At 36.4% G+C, this 14,531-nt stretch overlaps 1 protein-coding gene across 2 annotated transcripts in view; it reads left to right on the top strand.

Moving 5' to 3' along the window:
- Nucleotides 1–14,531, top strand: part of Tbc1d32 (TBC1 domain family member 32) — a 215,240-nt gene that overhangs the window by 187,631 nt on the left and 13,078 nt on the right. For both annotated transcript variants that reach the window (XM_036168805.1, XM_036168806.1), the window contains exons 29-31: nt 807–922; nt 1,263–1,417; nt 13,147–13,287. In XM_036168805.1, the coding sequence (XP_036024698.1) occupies nt 807–922; nt 1,263–1,417; nt 13,147–13,287 (412 nt within the window). The remainder of the gene's footprint in view (nt 1–806; nt 923–1,262; nt 1,418–13,146; nt 13,288–14,531) is intronic.

The following is a 14,531-nucleotide window of genomic DNA, read 5'->3' as shown; positions in this document are numbered from 1 at the left end:
TCTATAGATTACATAAGCAGCCTGGCCACATATTTGAACTCAATGTAATTTCTTATTCATAGGAAGTAAATGGAAAATAACGCATCATGTAGAGTTCAGATGGACTGTGGTTTGGTACAGCTGCCACCCTGTAGTGTCATTGCAATAACAGCAGCGACAGAACACTAACTGCAGTAGCAGTGTTGCCACTAGGAAGGAGACTTCCTAAAATGCAGACCAAGTAAGGTCTTAGGAAGGTTGGAAATGGACCAAACAACACACACATTCAGTGTGTCTAAAATATAGGAACTTGGATAAGACTGAATTAGTTTCAGCTAAGTATAAATAGACATTTGATCCATGTAAATGCCAAGGCATTCCAAATTATGGTACAGGACTGTACTAGTCATAATCCAAAATGTCCAAACCCCTCTTGATATTCAGTATTCGTAGATGGCTTCCACAGGTACTTCTTGGCTTAACATTCCATAAACCTAAACTCAATAATCTGTGTCTTAGATTAATTTCGGGCAGACTGCTTTCATTATTCTCTTCTGTAGTCTACTATCATTGTGATTTCTCATTACTCTTTCACCACCCAAGAATGTTAACACTTAATGCCGATGATCCAAACATGTTGTAACTGTCAGGAATAAATATTGAGTGCCTTGCTTAATGTAGTCGCCCTTGAAGTAGACTCTTGAAAACTTCAGACCCTGAGCTCTCAAGAGAAGTACATTTTGATGGATGTCTAAAGATGAATGTGCAGTGAAGATCCTGAGAGTTTTCATTCTGTGCTTTCTTCCCCCCGGCGGTCTTTAACATAGGTACGGTAAGTTTCTCAACTTGTTAAAAGATGGTGCAGAAAGTGATCTCGCCTTGGTCTTAAAGCACTGTGACAAATTCCTGAAACAACAGCAGTCACCAGTAACTTCTTCTCTTCATATCCTTTTTGAATGGATTTATGCAGACCTGAATTGTCTTCCTATATTTCCCATGTTTTTTCATAGGATGTGTTAACATAGCTATAATAAGTAATAGCTACTGTGTGATTTTGTTACAGTATATCCTTGTAGGATTTTATTCTGTGTTTTGAACAGACACTTTAATATTAAATTGACTTATGATCCTTAGATTCAGTTGTACTCATGGAATCTTAAACTGAGGGAAGTGATTTACTACATACAATTAATATCTCTTTCCAGATAGAGATCCTGAAAGTGAATATTTATGAAAATGTCTATCTCCTAAGATAATGTCAAAGTTCCTTAACTGTTCTGTAGTGTGCCTGCAAGGGAACTACACAGGCCATGACTGGTTCGTGTCTTCTCTGTTCATCATAATGCAAGGGGATAAAGAGAAGACACTCCGTTTTCTTCAGCATTTCTCCAGGCTTCTGACCTCTGCCTTCCTTTGGGTGCCAAGGCTGCATATTTCTGTAAGACTTAAAAATCTGTTTTTAAAGGAGATTTGAACCTGAGAAACACTATATTTAACTTTATTAGGGTATTATCTTATATATACACTGTGCCCTAATAATTCTTACTCACTGTCCTACCTAAATGATATTAATATAACTTTTATCAAATCTGTGCTGTGGGATGTCCTGTATGTTGTGAATATATGTTGCTATCATTGATTGATAAATAAAATGCTGATTGGCCAGTAGCCAGGCAGGAAGTATGGGATAGGTGGGTCAAACAGAGAAGAGAGGCTGAGAGGTGGAAGCTGGGGGAGACACCAGCCTGCCGTCCAGGGAGCAACATGTAAAGACAACAGGTAAAGCCACAGAACACGTGGTGACATATAGATTAACAGAAATGGGCTGAGTATAAGTGTAAGAGCTAGACAATGGTAGACCTGAGCTAATGGCCGAGCAGTTTAAATAATATAAGCATCTATATCTACAGGACTGCCGGGCCTTGGCAGGACCCAGAGAGAAAAACTGTAGCTACAAATCTGTTCTTTGTGCAATCACAGTTCCTGTGAGATGTTGATGCCAGTGACTGTGTCATGCACAGAAAATAGCCATTACCTCTGTCTGGCTCCTATAATTCTTTAAGCCCTGTCTGTGTTCTGTGATACTTCCTGAACTGTAGAGAGGGTAGTATAAATGTCCTCTTATGGTTAACCACTCAACCATCACTTCTTCTCTGTGTGATAAGTAGCTGTAAGTCTCTCAATTCACCATTCATTGCAAAGAAGGGATTCTCAGATTAAGGCTGAGATACTACTAAGAATAGTATTTTTCTATGGGTATAAACATAAATATTTAGAAATCAGTTTCGTACTATTGTCAATTTAGCCAAACAACAGTAGTAAATTCCTCCTAGGGATTATACCAGGTTGGAATACAATCACGTGGAGCAGGCCTTGAACACAATCAGAGAGTGGTTGACTGCCCTTATAACAGTTCTGCCACTAGAGCACTAATGGGCACTTCTTGCCTGGCAGGTTAGTATTAGGTTTTGTAGAGTTCCTGGATGGGTAAGACTAGATGCCTCTTATCCTCCAGCACCCCATGCAACACTTTGCCGGAATGTGAAAAACAACCTCCTTGAGCACATTTATATTAGTTCTTTTGAATTTTATATCTCGAATTTCAACTAAGTTGTTCTCATTTTGAGCAATTACTATGGGACTGTACCATTTTGAAAGGACATACTGTTGTGGTTTTCATGTTGTTTGTGTTTTTGTGATGAGACCTCTGCATCTGGAGTTGGGTTATTGGTTGTATCTTTTGATATGACTTTCTGGCTCACTCGTGGGGAATAGGCATTTGATCCATATTGACTGTTACCCTGACTTGGAAGGTTTGGGGTCAGCTAGGAAATACTTAAAATTTAGCCTTGTAGCCACTTGGTGCCGACTCATGTGGAATTTAATGTGATACCCATTCAGCCAGGGAAGAGCATAGCTTCCACTCCACCAGCAGGTTCTCTTGGGGGTGAGTAGTTAATCAGCAAGTGTCCTGATTCAACAGGATTAGGGTACCACTGGGTAAATCTGTAACGCCACTTCATGTGGAGCAAGCAGATGCTCTAAGACATCATTTAGATGATGATGGGTGCCCAAAAGATGGAGCTGAGGGAAAGATGATGATCTGAGAGGACCTTAGATTGTTCCTGCAGAGATAGCAGGTAATTGGATGCAGGTCTTCAGATGGTAGGATTGGAATGCTATAGAGAGAGGAAGGGGAAGGCTCGGTTGGCAATTCGGGCAGAGGAGTTCCAGGGTAGATAGTGTGGCTTGAGTGCCCAAAGGAGAAGAAGGGGTGAGAGTCCTTACCAACAATATACATCCGGAGGTGTGGACCTTCCACCTATGGAGAGTGAGAATGAGAGGGGGTGGCAGTCCAGAGTTGGAGGCCTACACTTTGCAAGAGCCAGCAGAGTCCTGGGATGGCCTGAATGCTTTTCAATGGATTCTCTTTGAAAATATAGACTTGACCTTTTCTCTTTAAGGTTATCTTACCTAATGATAGTGGAGTGAGAGATATTTAATCACAGAAGCATTTTCATAAAATAGAAATAAGATAATAAGCTAAAAGTCTAAACTTCAAGTTAAGTCATCATTATACATTGTTTAGTGATAAATAATGGACATAAAGGTTTTGAATATGTTTTCATGTTGCTTTGTAAGAAGCTCTTGATTGTTAGGCTATAGTACAGTGTAAGAAAAGCATTTAATAAATAGAAATTGTAATCATATTTTATAGAAGAGAAAATCTGTATATATACATTTTAGAAACCTATACTGAGAACTTATTAATATGTTACTGTTGTTATTATAGTTATTATTGTCATTGTTATTTTATGGTCCTGGGTCTTCAACTCTAGATGTGTGCAAACCAGGCAAGTGTTCTGCTACTGAGCTATTAATACCCCTGCCAGGCCTGAAGAAGTGCATTTTGAAAGAATTTGCTATTCTTACAAGATCTCAGAGATTACATTAGAGAAAAGCACATTACTCTATGTTTCTGTTTATTTATTTATTGCATTTTGTTAAGATCTTCAACTGGGAGAAAATAAATATGGCATCAGTTCTGCTAAACTTCCTGGAAATTTCTCATGACATACTATATGTTGACAAAGAAATAAATATTTCAGCAAGGATAAGCTAAGAGGTATGCTTATGAAATTAGATGGCAGCATTTATTGTCATTATGTGTGAGTATGTATGTATTTTATATATGTACATGTGTAATTTATATACTCTTTTATGAGCATATCTACAGAGATCTTGGTTATTTATATGCACTGAATGATAATGAAAATAAAATCAAAGGCTTATGAAATAAATGCTGAAATTTAATAATTTTTGCTTGAAATATTGTCATGCATATAGTGACAAGACTGTCCAGTTAGCATTCTTCACCATAATAAAAAAAATTCGTTCACATCCATAGCAGTAGGAAACAATAAATAGCTGTTTTTTTTTTTTTTTCTGTAATCTGTGACACTCTTTTCTTACTGTTGCTGTGAATTAGAACTTCTAAATTATAATTGAAAACTTAAAAGATCTCTCATTTCTGCTCTTTTCTTTCAACATATGATTTCTAAAACATTTTGGTAATGGATTTTGAGTTAAATAATTTATTTTCTTGTCAAACATTTTAAATGTTTACGTGTGTGTGTGTGTGTGTGTGTGTGTGTGTGAGAGAGAGAGAGAGAGAGAGAGAGAGAGACTCACAGAGAGAGAGAGAAGGAGACTAGGGAGGACGTGTGTGAGCATACCTGCTCATCGCACACATGCAGAGGACAACTCTTAGACGTCAGTTCTTGACCTCTACCTTGTTGAAGTAGGGTCTCTTGTTTCTATTGTTGACTGTGTACTCCAGGCTAGCACTTGTGAGTTTCTGGGAGGTTTTTCAGTGTCTGCCTCTTTCACTGCATCTGTGCTGGAATTAGGATTCAATTAGGAACTGAATGTAGGTCCTCTGCAAGGGCATGTGTACTCTTAACTACTGAGCCATCTCTCCAGCCACTAAAGATTCATGTTTAAGCATGATTTCCTAAAGTTGCCTTTCTTTGAGCCTGTGAACTTTTTAGTAGCATGCATTTTAGTTTTCATAAATGCAGCAATGCTTTGTCTTCCCATAAGTTTGAAAAGAAGCAAGATTCTATCAAGTTTGATTGTGTTCAGTTTACCGTTTGCATGTCAGTTAATACAGATTACAGTTCTGTGTATAGAGTGGAGAGCTGTGTTACTGGAATCCATAGTCTCAGATTCAGCTATGTGTAAACTTGTACCATTTCTGCTTGCTCACCAGTACAGCCAATGAATCTTTCTGCATTGCTATTTTCTTCAGTTTGAACACAACATGTTGACTATTTCATTACCAACCTGACAGACTAGTTTTTCTTTGTAAACGGCATTCTACTAATTCCCCTTTAGAAGTTCTATCAAGGAATACTAATTAATTGTTAGTGTCCAAGTAGCCCCATTCCATAGTTTAAATTCATGTTACTTTAATAATCTTTTAGATTGTTTCCTCTATGCCATTTGTCTTGGGGTGGTGCCTTCAATTATAGTTTTAATGCATTGTTTACAAAATAAGACACTTTTTATTTGCTTCATTTTTCTCAATCATTGTGTCAGTGTTTTCTGTGTAGGTTGATAAAATGAGAAAGTCTTTAGTTTTGTGACACTTTATTAGTTGCTAGTAGCACAATGTGCTTGCCTTCTTTAGCTCAAACTTACATTGTTGACATGGCCCTCAAAAGATAAAAATCAATCTGAGTTGGCCAGGGAAGCCCCACAGGGTACCAAAACCATCCTTCTCAGTTGGCTTCCAAAACTAGTTGATAGGACCCTACTGCTTAAGATTCCAGTTACCTTCATTGCAAGACATAGAGAAATCAAATGATTTGAGATTAAAGCTTCCTCCCTTGTAGCTAGCATTCATCCTTATGAAACATGCCATACAGGCTTCCAGGGGGTGGAGGGGATGCATCAATGGTTTCAATCAGCCAATCTGCCAGGCACAATGTGCCCAGTAGTGCAAAAATGCCACAACTCTTATTGGGGTAATCAACTGATCTATAATAGGATTCAAGACCAGCCCCACCTGGTATTCACACCTGGTACCACAACCTTGATCAAAACTTCATAGTTATTAGAAGGTCGGAGGCTCTAACAAAGACTTACAACTGCTTCTTAGCTCAATCAACATGGTGTAAACTGCTTTCTAAAGATATATGTTAATACTGTAGAAAATGTTCCTTTTAGTCTAATCAGAAAAGGCTCTGTTTGCACTAATGATGGTTAATGAAGAAATTCATGGCTGCTTGTCATACAGAGAATATTCGATGGCAGAGTGGTTAACCCTAAGCAGGACCCTCCCTCTGAGGCTCAGGAAAGTTGATATCATAGTGGGTAGAAATAATGGACAAGCCAGGGACAGAGGGAAGGGCATGCAATTTTCTGTCCATGACACAGTCATTGGTGTCAGGATGTCACAGCAGCTGGAGCTGCCTTTACTTGGCCTGCACAAGATTGGATGGACCATCAGTCAACCCTGGATCAGGGAGGAGTTCCCGGGATCCTACTTCCCTCAGCTCAACTACTGGCTATGAGTTGATTCTAGGGAAGGGGCAACCATAGCCTTCAATTGCTTACCCACCAGTAAGTCCACAGGTTCAAAACTCTGGTCACACAGACTGCCCTGGTTAAATTCTGTGGGTCACAAACCCAAACGAGGGGATGAATACAGGAAAGGGACTTGAAGGGAAAGTGGGGCTGGTGGTCATGAGAGGAGATGGAAAAGGATACAAGGTGAGAGTAACACACATACAGCACATATAACACTATCAAAGAAAATACTTAATAAAAATTGTAATCTAAAACAACTGTCATCTAGTTCCGCCATCTTTGATCTCTGCATTGCTACCTTCTAGTTTTTACTTTTTCCCGTAGTGTTTATCATCTGCTAATACATTATTTACTTCATACTCTGTCCCTCATCTATATACCTTGTTACTAGCTCTAGGAAGACAGCTTTCTGTTCTGTTCAATGATACAGCACCCTTTGTTCATAAACTATAGTATAGCCTCTTTTAACTACTCCATAAACATGTTGTAGGTGAATTAATATTTAAGTTGGAATATGTTTGGGACAGTAGGCTTTTATTACTTTAGAAAAAAATTACTGAAAAACAAAAAGTCTTGTTGGCCCAAGCCTTTAATCCCAGCACTTGGGAGGCAGGGCAGGTGGATCTTTGTGAGTTTGGGGCCAGATGGGTCTGCAAAGCAAGTTCCAGGACAGACAGCCAGGGCTACACAGAGAAACCCTATCTCAATCCTCCTGAAAAAAGAAAGAATGTTATGAATAAATTAGATCAAAAAAGTTTTTTAAATAAGCCTAACATAAGCAAAACAAGAAATAATGAAGCTCAATTGTTAATGAAAACAATAAAAGCTCTCAGAATTTTATAAAGTATAGATATACTAGTCATTAGTTTACAGTAATTTACACATTTTTAACCATTGAGGTTATTTAGACTAGAAGATTCCTCTAATTGACTTACATTATCTTCAAGTATTACAAGAAAAACTTTAAATCATAATACAATAATTCTTCAGGGAATTTCTCAGAAAATCAAGCTAAATATTATGCTTGCTGCCTCTGTTAGTAAAAGTTATGAAAAGGACAATGAATCAATTGAAATAAGAAGCATTAACTTATATACATTTACAAACAACTCCATGGATGTTAAACTAACCTAAAGCAGTACTCACATGAAGAGGTACAGTCCAAGAGGAAGGTGGTGGACAGCAGCTGTATAGTATAACTCTACCTCAGATGAAGTGGTACTGTCCTTCCAGAAGGTGATGGACAGCTGCTGTATAGTATAATTCTACCTCAGATGAAGTGGTACAGTCCATCAGGAGGGTGGTAGACAGAACTATATAGTATCACTCTACCTCAGATGAAATGTTACTGTCCTTTCAGAAGGTGATGGACAGATGCTGTATAGTATAACTGCACATGGGCTTTATTTGTTCCTGTTAAATACTTAGTGTTTAAAAAAATTTAGAGTGTTAAAAAATGCTGAGGGAATTTAAACACATCTACAATGACAAGCATATTGTAAGAATGTACCCATAACCCATTTGTGGGGCTACTGAAAAAATGAGCCATACAAAACAACAAAAATTTGCTTGTATATGAATTTCAGTGTTCTACATATTTGAAAATTCCATTTTCTGTTCTCCTGAAAGGGGAAATGTTTATGTTTTATGGTTTCACAGTGCCAAAATTTTGAGAAATCCTTGAATTTTCTCTATTCCTTTCCATTTTGTGCAAATTAGCAAACAATACTGCTGCAAAGCTTGGCTGATCCTCTGCCTGTGGAGACTTAGATAAGGAGTGGGATGAGCTACATTGGATCAGTGTGTGTGGACTGGAAAGTTTCAAATCATTTTAATACAATCTTTCTACTTACTTTCCTTTGCAACACAGAACTCAATTTTTTTTTATCATTTCAGGAATAAAATGACTCATCAGAATTACGGTGAAAGTAAGAAACTAAGACTGCTCTGCTCCATTTTTAAGTGTATATCTTTTATTTTAACCACTAGCATATAGTATTCTAAAGTTATTTTTCAGGTCTTTGTTTCATATCCTATTATATTCTAGTATCTTCTAAGCCATTAGTTTACTGATTTTATTTTTTTAATAAGCCTACTTCCTATGTTTGTATGACCTTAAATGCCATTTGCCTTTGTGTTCTCTGAATATGAAAGCATTGATAATATTTTGCGGTGTCATATTTGAACAAAATACAGAAAATTCTGAAAGTATAAATTGTACTTTGATGGTTCACAAGACCCTCTGTCATGTTCATGTGAACTATCTGTTGCTCTTGCTCTGGCTTTATGAATACCATTTACTATAGATTAGAGTGATGATATGCAAATAACCAGTAAGCTAGAAGATGTTCATTATAAGTGAGTTTTCTGTAATAACAACTACAGTCATTAGAATCTTGCTATTTAGTCAATATTACATATGGCAAGTTTGGTATCAGGAGCTGGTTGGTTATCAAAAGTGTGATTTAAGGTTCTTTTGACATTATATGATTTATGAGAATAGAGGAACTCTTGCCTTATCTTTGGGACTCCATTACATGATAATGGCTTGTTTTCTTTGACAGTGTAATTAATGTCTACTGTCTTTATCTCTTCATAGACTTGTTCTAAAGGTATTTCCGCCACAACATAGAACAATGTTGTTTAAAAATTAGGTCCAGGGCTGAAGAGATGGCTCAGAGGTTAAGAGCACTGGCTGTTCTTCCAGAGGTCCTGAGTTCAATTCCCAGCAACCACATGGTGGCTTACAACCATCTACAATAAGAGATTTGGTGCCCTCTTCTGACCTGCAGGCTGAACACTCACTGTATACATAATAAATAAATAAATCTTAAAAAAAATTAGGTCTAGTACATTCTATTCTTAAACTGCCTATGTACATATTGTAGAACATTAGTAAATTCACATTGAAAATATAAATGTGTAAGTTAACCTTTGCTTTTTATGTTTATTAGATTTATTCATTATATAAATAGTGAACCCCATTTTGTGTTTGACAAGTGATAAATCAATGGCTATTAATTCATACTCTGCATTATATTGAATTACCTAATGGAATGTATTCTCCTTGTTCTCTATATAAAAGTGACCTAATATGTCCACTTAATGTGCTATGTCTTCATCAGTATTTAAGCATTTTTATGTGCAATATCTCCTAGAGAACCTACCATAAAACACAGCATTTATATTGGTTTATTCCTGCAACTATAAATTTCTGTAATTTGAGAGAATAATGACTCATTTGTGATAAATGGCAAAAAATGAAAATCACTGTTAAACTCATGTAGTGATTTCAGAAACTTCATTACATAAGCCTAACTAAATCCTCACACTATAACAATAAGTCCAAAATGGTATCCACATATTTTAACTCTTATGTAATTTTATGAGTTTTGTTTGACCTAAAAGCAAGAATTTCTACTTTTAAAAATTTAAATAAGATTTTTGGGCAAAAAGAGTTGAAATATAAGGTAAAGTTAAGACAATAAAATTTCTTTTGGCTAGCTCTTAATTATGTAGTCTTCAAGGCTGAGTGTCATCTTTGCTTGCTCTAACTGCTATTAAAATAGTTTTCTTGACACAATTAAGTTTTTTTATTCTTTCCTATAAATGATGATTCTGTGTTGATATTGAAATTATAGTCACAACAAATAAATATTGTCGATCATTCATAATTATAAGAACTATTTTTGTAATCAAAGCTGAGAATTGAACTTTGTTCCTCATGTGCATTAGGTCAGAGCACTACACTATATATTACATTCCCAACCCTAAAACTAAATTTTAGAATGTTTGACTTTATAAGGATACTGATGAAAAACCTGTTTGTACATACATGCAACTGTATACACACATACATGATTTAGTATATATATAGTATATATATATATATAATTTAGTATATATATATAATTTCATGAAAATTGGTGATGGAATGTAGAAATATACAATATAATAAAAATAACTCTAAATTTGTATCAGTAAACCAAAATCCATGGTAATGTAAAATATGTAAGATTAATAGTTTTTTTTTGGATCCAAGTAGATAATTTATATCTCATATCCCCCTTTCTTTTTTTAGAAACAGATTGACTATGACCAATAACAATTTGTAACCAAAACCCCTAAAAAAGACAAACACCCATAATCCATCTTTTTGGGGAATATGGGTGTAGTTTTCTAGGCTACTTCCTGTTGATTGGGGATGCTGGTAATCTTATGGGTACCCAAAGAAAATTTAGGATTATGGTCAAGTCCTGACTGGACTAGTCTCTGAGGCTAGTAGCCTCATCTCAGCCGGGAGCCTTGAAGTCTTTCTGAATGCAGAACTCAGAGGAAACTGCAACAGGCAATCCATAGGTTCTCATACTCTGTGGAAACAAAAGCAGAACCTCTTCTCCAAAGCAACATATCCTTAGACTCAAATTTTGAAGTCAAGATTCCTTTAAAATATACATATTGGTTTAACTTTGTAGACCCTACAATCAAATGTCTCTCTGCATTTAAAAATCCCAAAGACAACACAATAATGTGCATTATCCAGACTCTCTGTGTAATTTCCATCTTTACATGGCTTGTTATATTTTTATTACTCTTTCTTTTTAAGGTTTGTTTTTTCTACTCATTTTCTTTTCTCTCTCAAGCCTATGTATATTTTTAAATACACTGTAACATGGTTTATAATTTTTTCCTTCTAAATCTGTTCTTATTGTGTATCTGTAATCATTTTCTGACCAGGAGAGATTTTAAACTGTTAAGCTGCATGGATAGGATGAATGGGGCAGCAGCCCTGACTGCTAGGTCCATCAGGCTCAGCTTTTCAACATGTTGCAGGTACCAATGAGTCAGGCTTACCTCCCCAATTCTGTGAAGTGGTATTAAGTAGTATGCCTATGTCTTATCACAGCCCACCATGTTGCCACTGAAGCCCTCTGAGACCGGGGGATGTAATGAGAGACACAAACTAGGAAGCTGCTCTTAGGTCCGTTCTAGAATCTCCTCTTAAGTTCTCTCAGGTTTTAGGTGGAAACTCTTGCCACCACATCTGGGAAGTTTTCCTGTGTCCTACCCACCCACAGCAGCTTATAAATAATCACCAGAGGCTTATCTTAATTATTAATTACAAACTCTTTGGTCTGTGGCTCAGGCTTCTTCCTAGCTAGCTCTTACAACTTAACTCAACCTGTTCCTATTAATCTATGTTTTGCCATGTGGCTTTGTGGCATTACCTTCTCTCTCACATCTTGTTTCTCCTGGCAGCAGCTCAGACTCTGCCTTTCTTCTGCCCTCCCCTCAGGTTTCCCACCTGGCTCCATCCTGCCCTGCCATAGGCCAGTACAGCTTTATTTACTAACCAATAGAAGCAAAACATAAGTAACAGCATACAGAAAGGCATCCTACAGCAATGGAAAACCTTTGAGTAAACATTATATGTTTCCCCCAGCTTAGAAGTGAGTTTATTATGGAATTCTCAGTTTGTGTTCTAATCAGTTCAAGTCCAGATACGAGTTAAAATCAACAAATGAAGTGGAACTAGGCAAACAATCGTAAGAGCTGACTAAAGCTTTTTAACATGGACTCTTTGGTAGAGACCAGCACTATTAAATATGTATTCTTAGTATTATCATGGCTAATTGTAAAAAAACATTACTCACATGTTTACTTTTCATTTTTTCCAGGCAACTCTTCTCATTCTCAGGCTTTGAAGTTTCCTGAATTACAAACTAACCTTATTCCTCTGTTTTGGAAAGATATATAACCTTAGCTTTATTGAGGTTTATTACTCACAATGTTTAACTTTCTGACATTTACATATTTATAACTGTTTTACTGTATGAAATCACCACATAAATGCTGTGGGATGTTCTGTATATCAAATGTGTTGCTCTGATTGGTTAAAATAAATAAAGTGCTAATTGGCCAGTAGCCAGGCAGGAAGGATAGGGTAGGCGGGACAAGGAGGAGGAGAATTGTGGGAAGTGGAAGGCTGGGTAGAGAGATACTGCCAGCCACCGCCATGACAAGGAAGATGTTAAGGTACTGGTAAGCCACGAGCTACGTGGCAAAGTATACATTAATAGAAATGGGCTAAATATAAGACTAAGAGCTAGACAATGGTAGGCCTGAGCTAATGGCCAAGCAGTTTAAATAATATAAATGTCTGTGTGATTATTTTATACGTGGGTTGAGGGACTGCGGGGGCTTTGTGGCATATGGAGAGAAGCTCTCCAACTACACATAAATTTTGTTTTCAAATTTTAATACATTTTTATTGAGACAGGGTGTCAAACATCCTGGGCTAACTTCAAACTCTGTTTATCCTAGGGTGACCTTGAACTTCTGATACTTGTGGGGTTTACAGGTTTATACCTAGCATACCTGGTTCATGTTGTGCTGGGTATCAAACTCGGGGGTCTGTGCATCTGAGGCAAGCATGCTAACAGATGATCTGTATTTACCCTATACGTTTGAAAGCAGCAAAAGATGGTGCAAGCAGAAAGATCCAGCTGGGTGTATGTTTGAGGCTTATAAGTCATCCATGTATTTACTGTTTTCCAATTCCTTTTCATGCAGAAGTACCTTCCCATCGACACCGTTGAGACTGGCATCCATCCCATATATTTCTGCAGCACTCACTGCATTGAAATGCTACTGAAGGCCGAGGTTCCGCTTGTGTTTTCAGCTTTCCACATGTCTGGCTTTGCACCATCACAGGTAATCCAACGGGGGGGGGGGGGGGGGGGAGGGGGGGGGGCGCCATTTCTTCCACTCCCGGGTGGCTGACTTTAAAGAGAATGCTTCCACCTAAAATACAGGAAATACATTTAAATTAAGAAAAGTCATCTATTAATTAGATTGTATTTATTTACCTACGTTAATTTTCCTTTTTCCCCAACTTTTAATTAACATGCTATCTTCCTTCATTTTTACCAAATTACCCAGTTTTTCAAAAATAAGTCTAAATTGCAATTGTTTTATTTTATGTATTATTCATATTATATTTTTATGAATAATTTTACATTTAAAATGCTAAAAACATTACTCAGCCATTTTTTTTTCAGTAGGTAATAACTACATATTGCTAAAAATTAACCATTATTACTTTTGAAGAGGTTTTCTATTCTTGGCTTATCTTTCGTTTCCTTTGATCAACTTTGAAGTTAACCAGGTAGAATTACGCCATCTTTCTCTACAGTAAGCACTAACTTAGTAATGGCTTATTGGATCTGTTTTGTGACACATAGGTAGTTTCCTTCCTTGTAAACTGTGCTTTCATCCCCTTGCGTTTACCCTACTAGAGAGAGCTCCTTCTTAATTAGACAGTAGCTCTCCTCGATATGATGTGTGTGTCTGTACTTACTTTATGATGTATGACATCACTATCACATGTTCCTCTGTGGGCTAGTCTGCTTGTTGAAGTTCTGGGAAGTTATTAAGAAATTTAAATGTAAAAAAATAAAAAGAAGAAAAAGAGAAAAAAAAAGAAATTTAAATGTAACACGAACTTCCTTCCATTCAGTGGGAAGAAATTTTTCTTTGTAACCATTTTTAGCTTTTAGTATTTGAGATATTTGCTTTAACTTTGAATCACAGAAATTTTCACTCTGGAAGATGTTGCTTAAAAAACACAATATATTTACTATAATTTGTTAGTTGATGCCTTCATATCTTCTAAAAGTCTGTGCTGAGAGCAATGTTCCTAAGAATTACTGTTTGTTGTCCTACTATTGACAGGTAGGGTGAATATTGTTTAATGCTTCTGATCATTTTTAGTTTTATATATATATATATATATATATATAGATAGATAGATAGATAGATAGATATAGATATAGATATAGATATAGATATATAGATATATAATTTAGAAATGAATAACCAAAGATTGTGCAGGCATTTATAATATCTCAGACCCTATATTATCAATTTAATGTTTAAAAGAAAAATGTTCATCTGTC

Source organism: Onychomys torridus, chromosome 19, assembly GCF_903995425.1.
Source record: "Onychomys torridus chromosome 19, mOncTor1.1, whole genome shotgun sequence".
Classification (NCBI taxonomy): Eukaryota; Metazoa; Chordata; class Mammalia; order Rodentia; family Cricetidae; genus Onychomys; species Onychomys torridus.
The sequence above is the reverse complement of the archived record's forward strand: the minus strand, read 5'-3'. Positions and strand labels throughout refer to the sequence as shown.